The sequence below is a fragment of the Manduca sexta genome, chromosome 9, assembly GCF_014839805.1.
Source record: "Manduca sexta isolate Smith_Timp_Sample1 chromosome 9, JHU_Msex_v1.0, whole genome shotgun sequence".
Lineage (NCBI taxonomy): Eukaryota > Metazoa > Arthropoda > Insecta > Lepidoptera > Sphingidae > Manduca > Manduca sexta.
Window position 1 is genome coordinate 44119 of NC_051123.1, and position 20275 is coordinate 64393.

Genomic DNA, 20275 nt, shown 5'->3' on the forward strand with positions numbered 1-20275 from the left:
TTTTCTATTTATGAAGGAATGTACAAATCGTACCTATAGTTTCAGAGATTATCACGTTAAGCTAGCCCAATATTTTTTTACTAAACTGTCTATTTAATAGTGTTGGTTTCAAATTCAATTGGTGTGTACTTTAGGAGACGCATGGAATTAACAATTTTAGTGGCATTATTACTGTGAAATTGAATTGTGAAACAATAACCATAATATAATAATTAATTTAATCCGTCTTAATTAAGATGAATAAATGGTATAAATATGATGTTACATAATTATGCCGGTTTGTTTGAAACAAAACATAGATTGACCCTGGGAACAATGAGACCGCAATGGCTGGTTTTACATTTGGTGTACATTGGTCGCCACCCGCGCGGATAGAAATATCACTGGCGACGGCTTTTACTGCTTAATAGACAATTTTTTACATATTTATACATACCATACCTTGTAACACAGCCATAGATTCCTCGCTCCCTCCAAGATCAGAAGAAGGCAATATATTTTGAGGTACATAATCATACACAGTCTCTATTTTTGCGTGGATATGAATTCTTTTAGATACTTTTGGTCCAAATATAGGCTTTACTATTTTAACGAATGCTTCAATTGCTTTCGATGATGTCACTATGTGGATGCCTTGTAGCCTTAGGACATAACCTTCCTGAAAATTTATTTTTTCAATTACTATCATATTTTTAAATGAAAAAAAATCTTATTACGTAGGTAATTAGAAGAGATATGCAGAGGCGCAACCAGGGCACATACTTTCCAAGTGTTTTCCGCCCCATATGATAGGGGGCTAAACTATTACCATATCGGACACAAATTCCAAACTCTGGGCTGATACTAAAAGGGAAAATCCAAATATCACTTTACCTGCGGTTCGAACCCAGGACTTTAAAGCGCTGCCGTACCGCACATACAGTATAATTACGCCACCATGGCAGGTAATTTAAAATATTGAATTAAATGTGTACATGAAATCAAGCATAGACAATAATTCATCTCCAACGTCTACATATTTAAAATAATGCGATTAAAATAACATACCATTAAAATACAAAGGAATTGATGGAATGTTGCTATGTCTATAGCTGCTATAAATTTCGGCACATTAATTTTCCTGTAATCCAAGATGGTTACAGTACCGGTGCAATAATCATGCGCCTTGATGTATTCACATTTCTGTAACAATACTTACATTAAGCCTCTGTTAGTCTCTTAAAGAAATCAACTAATGATCGAAGTCGTTGACTGCATTCAGCACAAAAATGTTTACCAGAGTAAATTCTTTAACATGATTTACCTATTTAAGATTTACTTTTAGTAAGAAAACAGTCAACATATTTGAGTATGGAATTAGTGCTAAATTTGTCTTAGTAGAAGATAATTTTAGGAATACCCCGATACCAAACTAACGAATCTGAAATAATTTTGTGAAAAAATTCACCTTAGTTTTACCGGTCTCTTTGCTTCTAAAGGTGAGAATTAACAAGTTTGCGTCTATCTTTACTAATCCACAGTTTATGAGGTAAGGTCTTCCCAATTCTTTGGTTCGAATTAAGTAGGGGATAGTAGCGACAATTTCAATGAAAAAAATTTTATTACGTATAACATTTGTTAATACATAGTTAAGTATTAAGCAAATTATTTTGGAAGATATAGTATTGAAACAGTGGTCCCTTCACCCATATGGTTTGAAGAGCAAACCGACGTCGGATTGCGAAATAATTCGCTGATTTATCTCAAAAGCTATCATTCCGAATCATTAAAATTCTAAATTCCAGAAATATTTACCAACCAGAATGCAAAATCTGAAACACTCCAACAAAATATCTGGTGTAATGCCGTCATTGGTAACATGCAGCACATAAACTCTGTAGTGGTCTTGGGTAAGTTTCGGTAAATAGGCACTAAATCTGAAACCAAATATAGGTATTATACTCTTAAGTCTTTTATACTCAAAGGGTAGGCAGAAGCGCCACTAGTGCACGCAAAATTAACGTATGTATTTCAGCCAGTGTAGCAGGCGAGTTTATTAAAATTAAGACCAAATTTCGGATTGGATACTGTAAAAATCAATGGAATTTTATTTGTACTAACAACCATCATTACCAACCATCATAACCATCATATTGCCATAGCATTCCCCTGTCCTTAAGTAAGTAACATTTGTGAATACGGGCGTTAATCTCACTGGGGAAATGAGACTTATATATTACTTACGCAAAGTAATCCAATTTATTGAAATCATTTTTTGCGTCATATTTGTCAAAAAACTTAGGATACATCGCCCGCATTGAACATAAATTGGATATTTGATATTTCGCTCGCTCCACCGATCCCTTCATCATTAGTTATTGATCTCTCCAAGAAAATCTCGAGCTAAATAAACATGAAATATATTATTATAGTGTATAGATTCAAGTTACACTGTCTAAGATATTAAAAAGTAGTAGCATTTTGCTCATTTTGCACGCATAAATTGTTTTCCTAAGCGTCCACATAGAACGTTTCCACCATATAAACGAATAACTAATTAAAACAAATTCCCGTTTCGCGGGAATTCTAAAACAACTTATAAATTTACAAACAGCTGATAACTTTGACCATGCTTAAATTGGTTTTATGATCTTTATCCCATATAATTTTGGATTTAATAACACCAAACCAGCTGGATGTTACTAGTTATTGCAAAAGATTGTCAAAGATTTTTTTTAGAGTGGCTCGGCAAAGTGGTTTCACTGCACCTGATGCTAAGCGAAGTGAAAAGCTTATTGAAAGTGCCGACCGGCAGAAGATACAAGCATCTCGGCAGGCAGAGTCATGCCGGCCTGCATACTTGCTTCTTCACGCTCCGTTTGGAGGACTCCAAGTTATAAGAAGAAGGTAACACTTAAGCTGGCAAATGTTCGATGTTTGTTAGAATTAAACGCAGAAACAGCTGAATCGTTTTGGATTAAATTTGGCACAGGCAAAAACCATGTTCTAGATTGACATATACTTTTTATTCCAGTAAGTTGTTACCGTGAGAAATATTTGCACGATCAATCCTATTTTAAAATAGTGGCGTTATAGATCGCTACAAAGATTGAAGGTTTTGTAGCAAAAATAGTTTTTGCGTGAGTAGCACTTAGTTAAAAATAAATACATTATATAAAACCAGCTTCTGACCTTCCAATCCGTAAAGGTTAATTTCAAGAACAGATAATATTCGCACGGTAAATAAAACAATCTTTTCATAAAATCTATTGTATTCTCATGCAGTACTCACGGAAATCCCTCTTGGTGAAGTGATGTTGCATCTTCAGCCAGTCCTCGAGCGCATCGATAGCTCTGTCTAAGTCCTCTCTCTTTCCAGGTTGTACAGTTTCCTTACAGTCGTCACGGTGTCTGGATGTAGTTTTAAAAGGATATCGTTGATGGAATCCATTTCTGAACGACCATGAAAAATGTGCTGACGAGGGACGCTTGCAGCTCAGTTATTAAACAACCTGTTTGAGTATAACGATCACATATATTGAGAGATATTAATATTTAGTATATTTACTACGTGATTACGTTGTTTTGCTTTTCAGACACCGTAACTGAATAACGAAATGATTTGTAGTCCTACGGATATATAATCCTTCACTGAGCGTCTCGTTTTATAATTCTGATACTTATCTCACGTTTTTGGGGTTCCGTACCTCGAAAGGAAAAAACGAACCCTTATAGGATCACTTTGTTGTCCGTCCGTCCGTCTATCAAGAACCTTTTTCTAAGGAACGCGTGGAGGGGTATTAAGCTGAAATTTATACCAAATACTCAGGTCTAACGTCTCTTGGAGCTGTGAAACAATCAAACTTCTAAGCCAACGCAATCAAAACATACAGACTATGCCGCAAATTTCCGCAAAATTTCGAATCTCGCAAGGGAATCAAAACCTAAAGGGTACTTGAAGTCGACTCAGAATCTCGAAATTTGGCGTAATGCAATGTTTTATAGCACATATAAAGGAAAAATTAAGAAAACCTTAAATTTTAAGTAAATGTATGCTCCTCCAGCTTGCCATATTATGAATTTCATTTCGCAATAAAAATACCATAACGATGACTGGATTGTCGAGATGGGTGAACTTTCACTTATATACCTACAGGTTTAGAATGGAACTCCTCGGTGCGCGAGTCCGACTCGCACTTGGCCTGTTTTTGCTTGTGAAGTCACTAGAGGCAAATGTAACAACACTGAATTTATAATAATTAAGAGTTATAATCATCCATGCCATCTTATAATTATATAATATCATTAGTTTGGTATAAAGACTGGCTTAATTAATTAATTTATTTATTAGCACTGCCACATTGTACAACAACTACTACTACATAACATTCGCCACAGCACACAGCGAATAGCATATTTTTATGAAGCCTCAAGGTGGTAATAATAATAGTAATATCAGCCCTGTATTATATACCGACCCACTGTTGGGCACGGGCCACCTCTACTACTGAGAGGGATTAGGCCTTTAGGCCTTAGTCCACCACGCTGGCCTAGTGCGGATTGGTAGACACGATGTTTTCTTTCACCGTTAAAGCGAGCGATAATTCACAAAGAATGCACACAAGGTGGTAATGCTACACATAAATTTAATAATAATAAACATATTTTTAACTACAAATAAAATATTAAGAAACACAAACATAACTTCTACGACAACTAAAAAATAAATAAGATGACATGAACCATATAATTGTGAGGGTTTTGAAAATAATTCGTAAATCTTGTAATTAAAGATGTGGTAAGTGTCATGGATCACGTCTAATTCTTTACAAACTTTTAAAACAGATGTAAGAATATACCGAATGTAATGTTTGCAAATTCTAGTACAGGTTGATTGAAGACCCAAGTTAGTTTTAGAAAATGGAGTATGCAGACTGTTGCGTGATTTCGTGGGTGATTTCGAGGAACAGAAAGGCTAAAACGTTCGAGTATATAGTTACAATTAATATCCCGTTTAAAATCTTATGGAGTTGACACTTGTACTGGAGTTTACGACGATTAGTGAGAGATAACATTTTAAACTTCATCAACCGTAGATTATACGGACATCTTTGTGAAAAAACCAGGAGTGAGAGTGAGGTTTGTTAATCTTTTTAAAACACTAGAAGTTTCTAATTCTTCATCAGTTACATACTAAGTTTTGTTATGTTAAAAGCGAATTGGAGTTGAAATCTTACAAAATGTGTGGTGAATGATCTTTGTAAATCTGACCACGTTACTCAAATCTCCAATGAACCCGTGGTTTTTTCATTCCTATAAGCAACAGGATCGATTGTCATCAAAGAAGATTTTGTATGAGTAGCCCGTTTTCTTGCTGATATTCTTTCAAAATCTCTTAATGCAAATCGTAATGTCTTCAAAAATTATCAATACACACCCATAAAATATTATTTATTAAGATGTATTATAAGTTTTTGCGGGCCTGTATAATACGAAGCTACAAAAAACAATTTAAGGTTAGATCTATGTGTACAAATGGCGAAAGTGTCTGGAGCGCGTCCCAATCGCGCACTGAGTGTATTTAGAAATAATTCGCCAATCTGGACACATGCAACAAAAGCACTAGCTTTATAAATATATTTTTATTTATATGTATATCTCTCTTTATATTTTTAGTGTTATACAGTCTATCGCGATTTTTTGTATTATAATTTTCTCTCAACGTTTCGAAGACTTTACAGCCTTCATGGTCATGGGGCGGACTGAAGTGTTGACCATCCGAAAGTCAAAGTTACAACATCTAGTCTTTTTTTTTTTGGTTCGCGGATAAAGAAACTTGTTACTAATGCCCCTCAGAACAATAACAAGCATAGAAGCAATGCTATTATATGCGAGTGTAAACGGTCTTTGACAGCAAGAGGTTTAATTATGTAGCGATTCCTTCTGACACAATTATAACGTAACTAAATTGTGTTTGCGCGTTAACAAGTTGTAACATTTGACATTAATTTGCTTTTTAATTCGGCATCATAAAGGTGACCGCGGTGTACGACAAGCCGACCTTAGCAACATAATATTTATCTCGTTCTTTTCAACGGTTTTGGCCTATTTGAAAAATAGGATAAGTATGTGCGGATAACTGAAACTCCTTCTATGCTTGTTATTAGTAACGAATGAAATGAAAAAAATTTTGAAATTTTAATTAGATGTGTCTAAAAATACAGGAAGGCATTTTATTTATAAAAATACAAAAAGTTAGAAAGCCGACTTGCCGCGACAGTGGTTTGAGGTTGACTAAGTGAATGTCGGGCAATTACCTAGCTTTCGTCTTGCCAATATTGAGCTCGGACAACTTATCTATGTAATAAAACATCTTAGTTATTAATAATATAGTTTGACATTTGAGAATGTTTTAGCATATTATAAATATCAATGTTAATATTCTTCTCAGTAGGTATTTTTAGACATAAAAAAAAGTTCACTTTTGTCACATTAATAATTTCGCAATTTCGAGTTTCTCCATTGATTTATAATAAACAAATCTTTCCAGTTCATATGTAATTTTATGTGTTAGTATCGTAAATTAACACAATAGTCATTTGAGTTAAATTTTGTAAATAAAACCAATATTTTCAATGTTTTGTTTGTCTGATTAACGATCTTATTACTATCACAATTATATGTATTGTTAATGATAGATGTGCACTGTAAATAAGATATCAGAAATATTGTATTACGACGGCACGGTGAATACAGATTTGATAGTAACTATATTTTTCTTGAATTGCCGTCTTCGCACTTTTTAAAAATCGTTTAAACGTTTTCAAAATAATAAACACAATAAACCTGAATCGTAGATACGCAACAAAGCTCGTGAACGCCCTCTACCTCGCAATAATGAAACAGCCGTAATTTTGACATATGTCTATTGGCAAAACCTAACGTGTAGGTTCTCTATTTTCATATGTATTATAATTCTCTTTGACGTAGACTTTTCCCCATATTCATAGACGTTTTTTATCTATGGACGGAGCAAAGCTGTGATAACAAATCTATTTTTCAGTGTTGACGGCATGACAGCCTTCGCAGTGCGTAGACAGGGTCGTTGTGATTGGCTAATATTGTTGTATCTCAATAATAGTCAATCACACGGCTCCTATGTCAGTTTCTCAGTGCCGTTGAGCACCGAGAAACAGACTTGTTATCACAGCATTACTCCATCCTTAGATAAAAAAAGTCTATGAATGAGGAGGTTTGTCTATAACATAAAAAAGTAAAAATGATTATATATTTAATTAAAAAATACTTTCAACAAGCATTGAATAGACATGAAACATGTGTGTCTCGTAGGGGACACTGTAGTCCGTGCAATAAAATGACGTGTTTCGACAACTGGTATATATATTAAAAATATTTCTAAAACATTTACAATAATCCCTTTTAATTTTAACAATTCAACGTGAGCGCTGAGAGTGCTACGGAGCAAGTGAGGTTATGACGTTTATAAAAAAATAACATCTACAACATTTAAAATGCCTAACGCAATTTACAATTTTGACGCTATTGCTCAGACAATTGCAGTTACATTTTTGTAAGGAACTTCCGAAAAATTACTTATTCGTTTTAATAGCTATTGAATGATAAACTCGACATAAACTTTGTTAAATTTATTTCTAGCTTATGACTGTCGTAAATTAGTTTCAATTTTGTTTTTTTTTATTGAAACACCCATGTTAATTATATTACTAAGTTTACTTACTAAAAATCTTAGAAATATCTACTCACATAAATACTTAATACATACATGTACGGGTCATTGTTAAATATCATTGAAGGCAAATTTCGATACTTTTAGAAATGTCAATGGTAAATCCCCAATACAAACTGATGCTATCTAGCGTGCAATAGATAAAGCATTTTCTGAATTGATTTTTACATAACCGTTTTACTATTCCACATTAGATTGAGTAACCATCGCATATGCGCAAAATTTTTGTATGAAAATGGTCTCATGTCCACTCTGCAGTGGCCAGGCGTCCATATAGCTCGATTCCCACCGGCGTCCCTTTTAGGTTTTCGGTGATACTAAACAATATATTTAATAAGTCAACATAATTAAACTATGGGCAATAATTATAATAGCATTAATGATAACTTAATAATGACATCTATCGGCCATTAGCCTCTTGATTGTTAACAAAATTGATATCGATTAGATATCTCAAGAAATTTTAAATAACGTTAGATGGCGCTTGTATTTAGTTCCCCAGAAATTCTGTTACCAAAATGAAATTGTGACGCCACAGGCGCTAGGTAATCTGCTGTCAAGCGGCTTAATGTCGTAGTATATCTTTTACTATAAATAATATTTTCTAAGACTTACTATGCCAATGTTCGTCGGAATCTTGCGGAAGATATAGGCAAAGGGAACCCGAGCTAGTTCGGCTTCACGTTAACCGACTATGGATTGTTGTCACTTTTTACGTCAATCAAACGTCATCATTTATTATGCCACCAAGTTGCGGTGTTTGTAAAGTGTCATATTAATTATTTATTTTATACTTCTGTGATATTTAGTTAACAGCACTTTTTCTTAATTAGAAACTATAAATTAATGCGTAAAGTCTATCTTTACGTAAATATATTATTAATTTGTGATTTCACATTTTAGAAGGTTAAATATTTGAAGTAGATCTGATTAGTTTTTGATTTCAGATACAAAGTGTTTGTTAGAAGGATATAAATATTATATTTTACCAAACTTAAAATAGTAGGTACGAGGGTAGAGGCAATGCTTAACGAATAACCCTTCTTGATTAATAAATTGATAGTTGTATAAGTATATTATGTATACTCCATCGGTTTAGGTAATTAACTAAATGTAAACAAATCGTAAAAAAAAGTATTTTACTTTACCATTTCTCTTTACGAAATATGGTGTAACACAATTAATGTTTTCATAACCTACACGTCACTTCAGACTGTTATTCTCATATATTTAAGTAATTTGGTCAATAAATCGTCTTAATTATTAATTGAAAAGCGTTAACACAATTATTTATTCTAATTTACAATGATGTTATAAACCATCGCGATCTATCAACTGAAAAAAACCTAAAACGACAGGCACTCAAAATATTTTTACAATGGATTGTGACAGATAACCCTGCTAAATTCAAGAGTACGACTCTCACGTACCACGCCATTAAAACTGATCGACATTTAATTTATTCGACTAACCGGACACCGATTTATCGATAAATTCTGCAGAGTAGAAATTTATTTATTTATAATATTTTTTAGTTTTGTTTTAGACTATTATTTATTGTTAGTTATTTGTTTTGTTTCTAAACTGAATTTAATCATTTTAAGTGTTAGTTTTACGCAGTAGTTTCGTTGATATAACAGCCTTCGTAAACACTGTCGTTAAAAAAGGTTGACTATCCTCCTGGATAGTCAACCTTTTTTACCGTAAATGGAAACAAAGTATGACATATTATGATTCCTATCATATTTCATACTTTGTTTACATTTAGTTAAATACCTAAACCGATGGAGTATAGGTACACTTAAGCTGTTGGTCTGTTTGGCGAACGTGATACCTTTTTCTTTGGGGAAATCACAGTTTTATTTTGAGAATAAACAGATACTAATTATAAGGTAGGTATTGTGGTTATATTTTAAATACTTTTATTGCTTTTATAACAAATGAATACTTATAGTTAAGGTCAATGGAAGGAGTTTTATTTACGTTCATTGTTCGATTCTATGAATGTTTCAATTATTTTCGCATAATAGGTAGGTACTTTAGTAAGTATGTTAACGATTGTTGATTTAGTATTGAGACTAATCCGCTATCTTAATTTTTGTTTTCCGATCAATTGCCCGAGATATGTTACTAAACTGAAGCCGTTTTTTTTACACCTGGTTACCTTTTGTAAAATGTCACACTTCGCTGCCGCTCTTTATTAATATATTAGGTCTCATTGGACCACAATCAGATTATCGGAGATACGTGTGCACAAACATTTACATCATACATACCTATGAAATTTTGTATATTTGTTTGGAAGCTCTACTAGATTTTATATGTAAGTATTTTGCTGTTTCGATAATATTACATACGTACGACGACATTACGAATCGAATTAATAACTTACTTTTAAGTCGGTTAAACATATGGAACTGGATAATAATAATAATATCAGCCCTGTATTATATAAGTACTTGCCCACTGCTGAGCACGGGCCTCCTCTACTCTACTGAGGGATTAGGCCTTAGTCCACCACGCTAGCCTAGTGCGGATTGGTAGAATTCACACAACTTCACAGATGTGTAGGTTTCCTCACGATGTTTTCCTTCACCGTTAAAGCGAACGATAAATTCACAAAGAATACACACATGATTTTGGAAAAGTCAGAGGTGTGTGCCCTTGGCATTTGAACCTGCGGACATTCGTCTCGGCAGTCCGTTCCACACCCAACTAGGCAATCGCCGCATTTTTTATTTTTTTTTATTAAACAAATTAATACCCATCTAAAACATCACGTGTAAATCTGCGTCCAGTCGCATATTTTACCTACAACCAGTTTCATAATGTAACATTTGCGTGTTTGAGTCTATAATTGTAAACGGCGTTGCATTCAAATATAAACATATTTTGCTATTGCTATTTTCTAGTATTATTATCTATATATTCACTTAAACAACAAATAATTTTACTTACTTGACTAATAATTTTTATTCACATCCAGGTTTACACTTAGACTAGCGTAATTATTATATTATAAATGGTCCTCCATACACAACCACAAGCTGTCAATAATGACGCCATACTAAATTCAGTTTGAATGGATTGCAGTTGGAAATCGGTTGAACACATCGAATGTTCGGAACACCAAATCTAGTACATAGTACATATATATACGAAGTCCGCATATATATACTTCAATGTCTAACATTCGCGTAAACATCAGAAATCATTATAGAGTTTATTTTATTTCTAAATCTTTTTTTTCATGTTCATGGATGGAACATGAAAAAAAAGATTTATGGAATTGTTACGAACATCAATATCCTTTTAGAATTTAACTTAATAATTTCTTATGTTTACGCGAATGTTAGACATTAAAATTAAACTACTTTTCGGATTCTATCGCGGTTTTTTATATTTTAGTTTTCTACCGACGTTTCGAAGACTTTGCAGCCTTCATGGCCTGTCCCCCCGTGACTATGTCACGTCAACAATTAAGTCACCATTTATTTATTTATAAAAAACAAAATAGTATATTTTTCTGTCAAGCGATTGGAAATGTTAATAATATATTCAGAGTTTATTTCGAATGAAACACATTTGAATCAATACAAAAATAATATAATCAATCAACACTTAAAGACCTAAAGGTTCCAGCACCATCCAAGTTGTATTTATCTTTTATTTTGTACGCTTCGTTGGACACAGCATTGCTCATCTCTTGCATGTAATTGACGTTTTCTTTAGTGCCAAGAAGATCCTTCCATTGTTCTGAAATCGAAAAAAATCAGAAGTAAATATCTGTTTTTAAACCACAACAGGTAATTAAGGCCCATGTTCAGCAGTGGGCTTCCTACGGCTGATGATGATGATGAAACCCAACAGAAAAAGAGGAGGAAATATCTTCGTCCCTCCATCCGGGTTTTGGGACATATTTTTGTTTTGTGTTGTTAAAACCTAGTATCTACCGATCAGTCTCAGGGCTCGGCCTGACGGTTATAGTAGGATTATCAGCCTTATTACCCTGGCCGCCCCAAATAACTGGATAACGACGGGCAACTACGAGTCCTTACTAAATACATCCTAAGCCGGATACATACCAAGACTCCACGGTGACCATTTCGGAGCAATAAGGACCCCCACGGGTTCCAACGAACTTCGTATTGACAGTCCGTTCTATTTCCTTACTAGGCTTACTTTTATGCTAATATAAAAACATACCTTTTAACACAGCTATAGATTCCTCGTTCCCTCCAAGTTCAGAAGGTAATATATTTTTAGGTACATAATCATATAGAGCCTCTATTGTTGCGTGGACGTGGATTCGTTGTGACACTTTTGGTCCGAATAAAGGCTTTATTATTTTAACGAGTGCTTCGACTGCTTTCGAGGGTGACACTATATGTACTCCTGCTATCCTTATGCCATAGCCTTCCTGAAATATATATATAATTTTTTTATGACTATCATGATGACAGGCTCACGCCTCCAAGGACGTCCAGGTTTCAAGGCGATGCTCCGCTTACCGTCCATGGACGATACGGTAAGATGAGAATCGGTGAGAGGGAGTATGAATGACGTAATACAAATTTATAAACAAAGAATGACCAGAGTCAAGGGCGTAGCTACCGCTGTATCAACCGTATCAGTGATACAGGGCCCCCGAGCTTTGAGACCTCTTTTGGCCTATACCTATATTAAACTAAGCAGGCACCCAAAAGTTCTCACTGCCCTGAAGAGCCTCCAACAAATTTAGATATAGGACTCCTCTATGGCAGGCTACGTTACCCACCAGAGTATATTGGTTTCTAGCTAATTGAGCATAACGCCTAGAATTGCGTCTAAAGAAGCGGCATCTTCTAACCAAAGTTTAAAGAACGTTAGCTAGGCTAGGACGTTTTTTATTCCCGCTGGCATTGGCCGAGGCTTTTTTCGTCTTTATTTATTGTACTATATTCTTTACAGCATAAGGAGATTCCCTATAATATAAGCGGCGATAGCCTAGTTGGGTGTGAAACGGACTACTTTGACAAATTTCCGCAGGTTCAAATCCGAATGGCACACACCTCTGACTTTTCTAAAATTATGTGTGTATTCTTTGTGAATTATCGCTTACTTTAACGGTGAAGCAAAACATCGCGAAAAATCTGAGAAGTTGTCAACAGGAATTTTGAGAGTGTATGAAGTCTACCAATCCGCACTAAGCCAGCATGGTGGAGTAAGGCTTAATCCCTCTAAGTATTAGAGGGGACCCGTGCCCAGCAGTGGAACAGAATACAGGGCTAGAATTATTACTTCATATTCCATAACTTTTTTAATATTAAATTGTAATAATTGACTTGTGATAAACACTTTCTATATGCCTACTAATTAATAAATATTCTTATTTTATATTAAAACTAGCTTTTGCTCGCGGCTTCTCCCGCGTAAAGGAGTTTTCCGGGATAAAAGTTCCACTATATATTTTCCCGGGATAGTAGCCTATAACCTTCCCAGGGTCTTATACTATCTCAATACCAAATTTTGCTTTCTTATACCACGTCTTATGTCACGTCCCGTTCCCATGGGAACGGGATTAAAAGTATCCTATATCCGTCTCCTGGTTCTAAGCTACCTCTCCACCAATTTTCAGCCAAATCGGTTCATCCGTTCTTGAGTTATAAATAGTGTAACTAACACCACTTTCTTTTATATATATAGATAACATACCATTAAAATGCAAAGGAATTGCTGCAATGTTACTAGTTCTAGAGCTGCTATTAGTTTCATGATATTCATTTTTCTGTAATCCAAAATGCCTATTATCCCATTACAGTAATCATGCGCTTTGATGTATTCAAATTTCTGTAATAAAATTAACATTACTTAAATTAGTCTAGAAATCTAGCGGTCCAAATCAATAAATCCCAATTGATATCTATGGATTGAATGCAAAAATGGGCCAATTACAACAAAGTTCTTCGCCATGTATGCGATTTTTTTTATTGCTTCGAATGACGAGACGAGCTTGCAGCTCGTCTGATGGTAAACGATACAATCGCCCATAAACAGTAGAAATAACATCCAACACCTTAAAGTACAAGGTATTCCACTGCGCTCGCCATCCTGAGACAAAAGATGTTATGTCTTATGATGTCCAGTAGTTACACTGGCTACAATGTCCTTCAAACCGGAACATAACAGTGACTACACACTGCTGCTTGGTGACAGAAATAGACATGGCGGTGGTACCCACCATTATAGTAACAAAAAAGCGAAAATTGAAAACAAATAACGCGACTTCAAAAACCAATAAAATAAACAAATTAATTGCATTTTACATAACTACGGTTGAATAATAAATTATTTTGAAATAAATCAATGTGAACTTCCAACCAATTCGTTTCCGTTTGTTTATTTTATAAACATTAAATATTTTTTGGTGTCAATGCTTAATTTTACCACAAAAACATATTTAATGTCCATATAAACATAAAAATATGAATTGGGAAATAAATTCATGGATCTACAACATAAATATCTACTAACCAAAATACCAAATCTGAAGCTCTCCAAGAAAATGTCAGGTGTGATATCTTCATTGTAGCAATGTGCCACATAGACTCTGTAGTGGTCATCGGTGAGTTTCGGTAAAAAGGCACAAAGTCTGAAACCAAATTGAAATTTAGAAACGAACGCCTTTATCGTCGAAAGGGGTTGGCAGGAGCGCAACTAGTTGGTGGTAGGATATATTTTATATCCGCCTGCATAGAAGGTGTCAAAACCCGCCATAGTAGCCCACGTAAGTGTGTCGCGTTCCAAGATCAGCCTGTGTTTATCTGGGTCCAACAGGCCATCATAATTGTGTCGACTGTAGAGGGGTAATCATCTCTCGTCAGTCGACATTCTATTGTACTCCACTCCACTCACCATCAGGTGCAGTAGGGTCACTTTGCCGTGCACGTAAAAAATACAAAAAAAATAGCAAATTTTCCGTATTTCAGCCCACAGTGAAACGGGCAAGACTTGGCAACAATTCCAAACTCCGGACTGATACTGCAAAAAACAACATTTTTACCGCCGGATCAAACCCGAGACCCAAGCTCGGTATTCGTATCCCTGTACAGTTCACCACTAAGGCAATCGTAAATATATTTTTGATACAGAAAAATAATAAAGTTGAAGTCCCTCAAAAGATTTAGGATAATTTGTTAAAAAAAATATATACAAATGAATGGCTAAACGAGCAATACGCTAGTCTGGTACTGCAGCTAGAAACTGAATGAAGGTTCCAATTGTTGGCACAATAGGTATAATTTATTTTTCTAGTTTTATGTTTTCGTTCTTATTTTGTTATGTTACTATGTGCACGTTATACTCTTTCCCCCTTATTTATAGACGTTTTTTATCTAAGGACGGAGTAAAACTGTGATAACAAGTCTGTTTCTCAGTGCTGACGGCATGGCAGCCTTCGAAGTGCGCAGCCATAGTGCCGTTGTGATTGGCTAATATTATTGCATCTCAATCTCAGACTTGTTATCACTGCTTTAGTCCGTCCTTTGATAAAAAACATCTATGAATAAGAAAGTTTGTGTGCAATAATAAATATTTTTCCTTCTTTCTTTCTGATAAGCAACATGACTGCTAAATGACAAAGGCAACACCACCCGAACTATTATTAAGCACTGTATGCCATGTCACTGCACTGGTCATCCTGAGATGATATAATGTAAAATCTCATAGAGAAAGGCACCAAACAGTGCACACTACCAAAGAGCACGCATCGCTTCGTTTTAGAAATATTTTTATTGTATTGGCAACACTTCGTAATAAATTAGTGGCGAAATTCTTTTGTTAAGTGCGGGAATGTCAACTTTTTCGTTCATGTAAGTATTTACAATTTTATAACAGATAATCGATTATCACTATGTTTGATGTAATTTTTAAACATTTTAAGCACGTTTTGTAAGTTCTGTGATTGATTGGCACCCTACCAAAACATCATATTTGAATTATATTCTAAATTTAAAGCTATTAAGAGATTATGTCGTCGTTTTACTTGCTTTTAAAGATTGCATTGACTTAAAGCAAATATCCGTAATCGGTTAGAGAATAATTGATGCTCCGCTCCTATTGGTCATTGCGTTGTTATATAGCCTTCCTCGATAAATGGGCTATCTACCATTAAAAGAATATTTCAATTTGAACCAGTAGTTCCTGAGATTAGCGCGTTCAAACAAACTCTTCAGCTTTATATAATATACGTACGTCGTATATGTATGTCGTGCACTCTTAACTTCTAAGAACGGTTTTTAACGCGTACTTTTTGCCACACAGTACCCTAATAATGCGCATGAGACCAGTTCTAAGTTTATGTCTTTTTAATATTTCCTGTTATTGTTAGTGTCTATGTTTTTTTGGTGTTTCTAAAAGATCAGAGTTGAATTAAAATAAATATCTACTAAGATTTAAGTTGATTTTTATAAAAATAAAAGTTGGATGTGTTCTCTTTGATAGCTTTACCCTACTGTCCTACGAAATGTTTACATTTATTTTGCAAGCTTCCTTGATAGGAGTAAACATTTCGTAGTTCGTGTGAGGATCACCACATTGAAATGAGGTGATCCTCATTTCAATGTGGTGTCGGCGTAGTTAATTTTCACAGCATGATGTAGAAACGATTAAGGTCAGGGGAGATATTCCGTCTGCAAAGATGTATCTGTCTTTTTGCAATTAAAAACTGTATAGGTCAATAGGTTTTTTTTATCTTCCCTGTATGGCTATCAAAGCTGTCCTTCGAATAGAACGCCTGTAATTGCTTTAAGACGGATTCCCCCTATAGACAAAATAGGGCCCCTGACCTTGACTTAGTTTTAACTTCTCACCTGCCTAAACCCTTAATCTTACTGTAGAAGAAACATCAATATTACTTACGCAATAGAATCCAAATTATTGAAATCATTTCTGGCATCACATTTTTCAAAAAACTTGGGATATACAGCCCGCATTGAACACAAATTGGATATTTGAGTTTTCGCCCGTTCCACTGATCCTTTCGTCATTATTATTGATCGCTCCAAGAAATCTCGAGCTAAGAAAAAAAAGGACGTAGTGTACAGTCATACTTCATTAATTAAAGGCATAAAAAATACATAAAACAGTCAATAATAAAAGCTTTTAGGTCGAGGACTCGCACAAGTTACAATCCTTTCATAAATTAAAGGCCCCACAGAGAAGTTGGCGGCAAAAAAGTAACTAGTTTAAACGTCGTTAATTACACGGGTATTCAGAAAAAGATTATAGATAAATAATACATACATGTCTAATTATATGTTATAATAAAACCCATAATTCTTAATATAGTTTCCTAGTATCCCCTATGCTACATAATCCCAAATAAAAGAAACATTTGATAAACCCAGCATGTGACGTTCACTCTTATTCCCTACAGATTAGTTCCAGACAGACATGGATTATATTCTCACTTTTAATAATCTTGATTTCTTAAGTTTACGCGAATCATAGACATTAAAATTAAACTATTTTTCGGATTTTTCGATTGTTCTCCCGACGTTTCTAAGACTTTGCAGCCTTCATGGTCACGGGGAGGACTGCGGTGTTGTTCATCCCCAAAATCAAAGTTACAATATCTACCTACATAGAGACACATACATCAACCTCCACAATATCTAATTACATACTACCGCAAAGTCTTCGAAACGGGAGAAACTAAAATAATTAAAACCGCGATAAAATTCGAAAATTATTTAATTTTTATTTTAATAATCTTAATTAACTTTAAACTTCCAGTCAATCATAAAATCTACTCTATTATCATGCAGTACTCACTGTAATCCGTTTTGGTGAAGTGGTATTGCTTCTTCAGCCAATCCTCCAGTGCATCGATAGCTCTGTCCATATCCTCTCTTTTCTCCAGGTTGTACAATTTCCTCACAGTCGTCACTGTATTTGGATGTAATTTTAAAAACACATCGTCGAAGAAATCCATTTTTGTGAAACAACTATCAACCACGCAGGTGTACTGACAAGTGTAATCATTTGCAGTTAATTTATACACGGATTATTATGATGTAAAATAGTTTCGTCGGACAAACAAATAACTATAAGTTTTTTGTGTCTGTTGAAATTGTGATTATAAGTTGGAGTGTTATAAAATTATTGAAAACAGATTTTTAACGGTGTGGCTAGTCCACAAATTTAAAGGTCGCGCAGCGGGCGATGGAACGAGTTATGCTAGGTGTCTCTCTCGCGGATAAAATCAGAAATGAGGTTATCTGTGAGAGAACCAAAGTAACGGACATAGCTCGGAGAATAAGCCAGCTGAAGTGACAGTGGGCTGGCCATATCTGTCGTAGGACCGATGGCCGCTGGAGCAGACGAGTCCTAGAGTGGAGATCGCGTCTCGGTAAGCGTAGCGTAGCACGACCTCCGACCCGCTGGTCCGACGACATTCGCAGGATCGCCGGTGGACGCTGGATGAGGAGAGCGGAGGACCGAGCAACGTGGCGCGCTCTAGAGGAGGCCTATGTTCAACAGTGGACAGTTATAGGCTGATGAGATGAGATGAGATTTTTAACTTTCTTGAGGCATTTGTTGATGATTTTCGGTCATGATAGATTCGATTTGATTTTGGACATGTGACTCCAATCTTAGCCTAAACAAATTTGGAGAGCTGACTCCATGAATACAGACTGTCAGTGTCGAAGGCTCTATATACCCTGATTCCTGCCGGATTCTCTTTCGTAACGTATGTATAATAATAATAATAATATCAGCCCTGTATTATATACTTGCCCACTGCTGAGCACGGGCCTCCTCTACTACTGAGAGGGATTAGACCTCAGTCCACCACGCTGGCCTAGTGCGGATTGGTAGACTTCACACACCTTCGCAATTCCTATAGAGAACTTCTAAGATGTGCAGGTTTCCTCACGATAGTTTCTTTCACCGTTAAAGCGGACGATACATTCACAAAGAATACACATGATTTATTAGAAAAGTCAGAGGTGTGTGCCCTTGGGATTTCAACCTGCGGACATTCGTCTTGGCAGTCCGTTCCACACCCAACTAGGCTATCGCCGCTTTCACTTGAAGACTTTGCGACTTTCAAGACTTTGCAGCCTTCATGGTCACGGGGGGGACTGAGGTGTTGTTCATCCGCAAAGTCAAAGTTACAGTATCTACCTACATTTTACAATTATACAACTTTTTTAAAATTTTTAGCTGTTGGTGGTCCGATCTACGCAGAATGAGCTCACAGTGTTTTTCGAAACGTCGGGAGAAAATAAAATACTAATACCGCGATAGAATCCGAAAATTAGTTTAATTTCAATGTCTAACATTCGCGTAAACATAAGAAATCATTAAACGTATGTAAAAACTAATTATCATTACGATTTGCGCACCACATTCATGCATTAGTACTCATATGTCGTGTTCCCTTTCTGTAAAGTTTACCCTTAGCCACTAAATCCTATTGTTTTTAAATAGAAAAAAAAAACAATGTAATTTTTATTATTAGTTTACAAATTTTCGCAGAGATTAAGCGATTATTTTTTATTTAATTAACAACAATGCTAGTAATTATTAGACATTTAGAAGGCCATCTCATTCCCTCATTAAGAAAAAAATGCTGTATACTTGATAGTTTAGCTTCAATTACGAATTTTAATCGTAATTCAGCTGATAATAATAATAAGCCCGCAGGGGCGGCTTTGTGGCGAGCCGACGGTGAGTAGCGACACCGCGTTCCCTGATTCCGTGGGGGCTAAATGAGACCCCCTGACCCTTGGCTTGCCTTAACTGGCCGGCTAGGGGTGGAAGTCGCAAGAACTAAGAACCTCAGCTCCAGGGTGGAAGTGCTCAATCTGCGTAATAGCGAGGAAACCCGCTCCGGGACGCGATAGCGACCCGCGATGGTGAAATCGGTGCACACCTCTCGACACCCTTAAGCCACCCACACCGGTGTTGCGTCCTTGGCTTACACCACTTATGGGATGCCCATCTAGTGGGGGGCAAGTCACCGCCTGCCTTGAATACATAAGATTGAGACATTTTATTTGGCAGGCGTCCCGTTGTCTCAATCAATAGCCCAGCAACCAGTCCAGCTAGATTCCATCCATAGACCCAGTATAATTCCCATCTTTTCTGCAATGGTCCGCAAGGGCTGTCTTTGTCTGTATTTCCTCCATAAGTACAGACAGAGAGAGTACTCGCAAGGTGTATAAAGCCCAACTAGAGTAATGTATCTTAAAGGGGCCTCTACGTGTTGGATCCATGTCCCCACGCAAGCTTTCCAAAAGGACCGGCCTTTATGCCGTGATTTCCCGCAGGAAAGATACAACATAATAATAATAATAATAAAGCTTTATTTAATTCCATACAGATTAGATTTATGTACGTGTACATAAAAGACAATTATTAATTAATTAATTGTATTAAGCATGCAACACTTTCTATTTACAGAAATTAAGTTATATTTAATTCAAATATTAATTATCATAATTTGTATGTATTTTTTTTTTAATTATTTCTTTTAATATT

General features: G+C 35.5%; 2 protein-coding genes across 2 annotated transcripts; both read right to left on the reverse strand.

The window, feature by feature from the left end:
* Nucleotides 1-418: 418 nt before the first annotated feature.
* LOC119188836 lies at nucleotides 419-2346 on the reverse strand. Its single transcript, XM_037436876.1, has 4 exons — nucleotides 2224-2346; nucleotides 1799-1916; nucleotides 1048-1182; nucleotides 419-658 (listed from the first exon to the last, which is right to left on the reverse strand). Exons 1-4 carry the CDS (start codon nucleotides 2295-2297, stop codon nucleotides 419-421), a joined length of 567 nt encoding a protein of 188 aa, XP_037292773.1. The 5' UTR covers nucleotides 2298-2346.
* An 8990-nt stretch (nucleotides 2347-11336) lies between these two features.
* Nucleotides 11337-17888, reverse strand: LOC115448106 (alpha-tocopherol transfer protein-like). Its single transcript, XM_030175419.2, has 6 exons — nucleotides 17561-17888; nucleotides 16646-16802; nucleotides 14261-14378; nucleotides 13442-13576; nucleotides 11954-12167; nucleotides 11337-11503 (listed from the first exon to the last, which is right to left on the reverse strand). Exons 1-6 carry the CDS (start codon nucleotides 17718-17720, stop codon nucleotides 11358-11360), a joined length of 930 nt encoding a protein of 309 aa, XP_030031279.1. The 5' UTR covers nucleotides 17721-17888; the 3' UTR covers nucleotides 11337-11357.
* Between the last annotated feature and the right edge of the window lie 2387 nt (nucleotides 17889-20275).

What these genes read in the sequence shown, in the direction of transcription:
- LOC119188836 (XM_037436876.1), bottom strand. Translation starts at nt 2,297, where the DNA reads ATGCGGGCGATGTATCCTAAGTTTTTTGACAAATATGACGCAAAAAAT. An exon ending in AATAAATTGGATTACTTTGC is followed by an intron (nt 1,917 to 2,223) that starts GTAAGTAATATA and finishes ATTTGGTTTCAG; the next exon opens with ATTTAGTGCCTATTTACCGA. An exon ending in GTTTCAGATTTTGCATTCTG is followed by an intron (nt 1,183 to 1,798) that starts GTTGGTAAATAT and finishes GTATTGTTACAG; the next exon opens with AAATGTGAATACATCAAGGC.
- LOC115448106 (XM_030175419.2), bottom strand. Translation starts at nt 17,720, where the DNA reads ATGGATTTCTTCGACGATGTGTTTTTAAAATTACATCCAAATACAGTG. An exon ending in CTTCACCAAAACGGATTACA is followed by an intron (nt 16,803 to 17,560) that starts GTGAGTACTGCA and finishes TTTTTTTCTTAG; the next exon opens with CTCGAGATTTCTTGGAGCGA. An exon ending in AATAATTTGGATTCTATTGC is followed by an intron (nt 14,379 to 16,645) that starts GTAAGTAATATT and finishes ATTTGGTTTCAG; the next exon opens with ACTTTGTGCCTTTTTACCGA.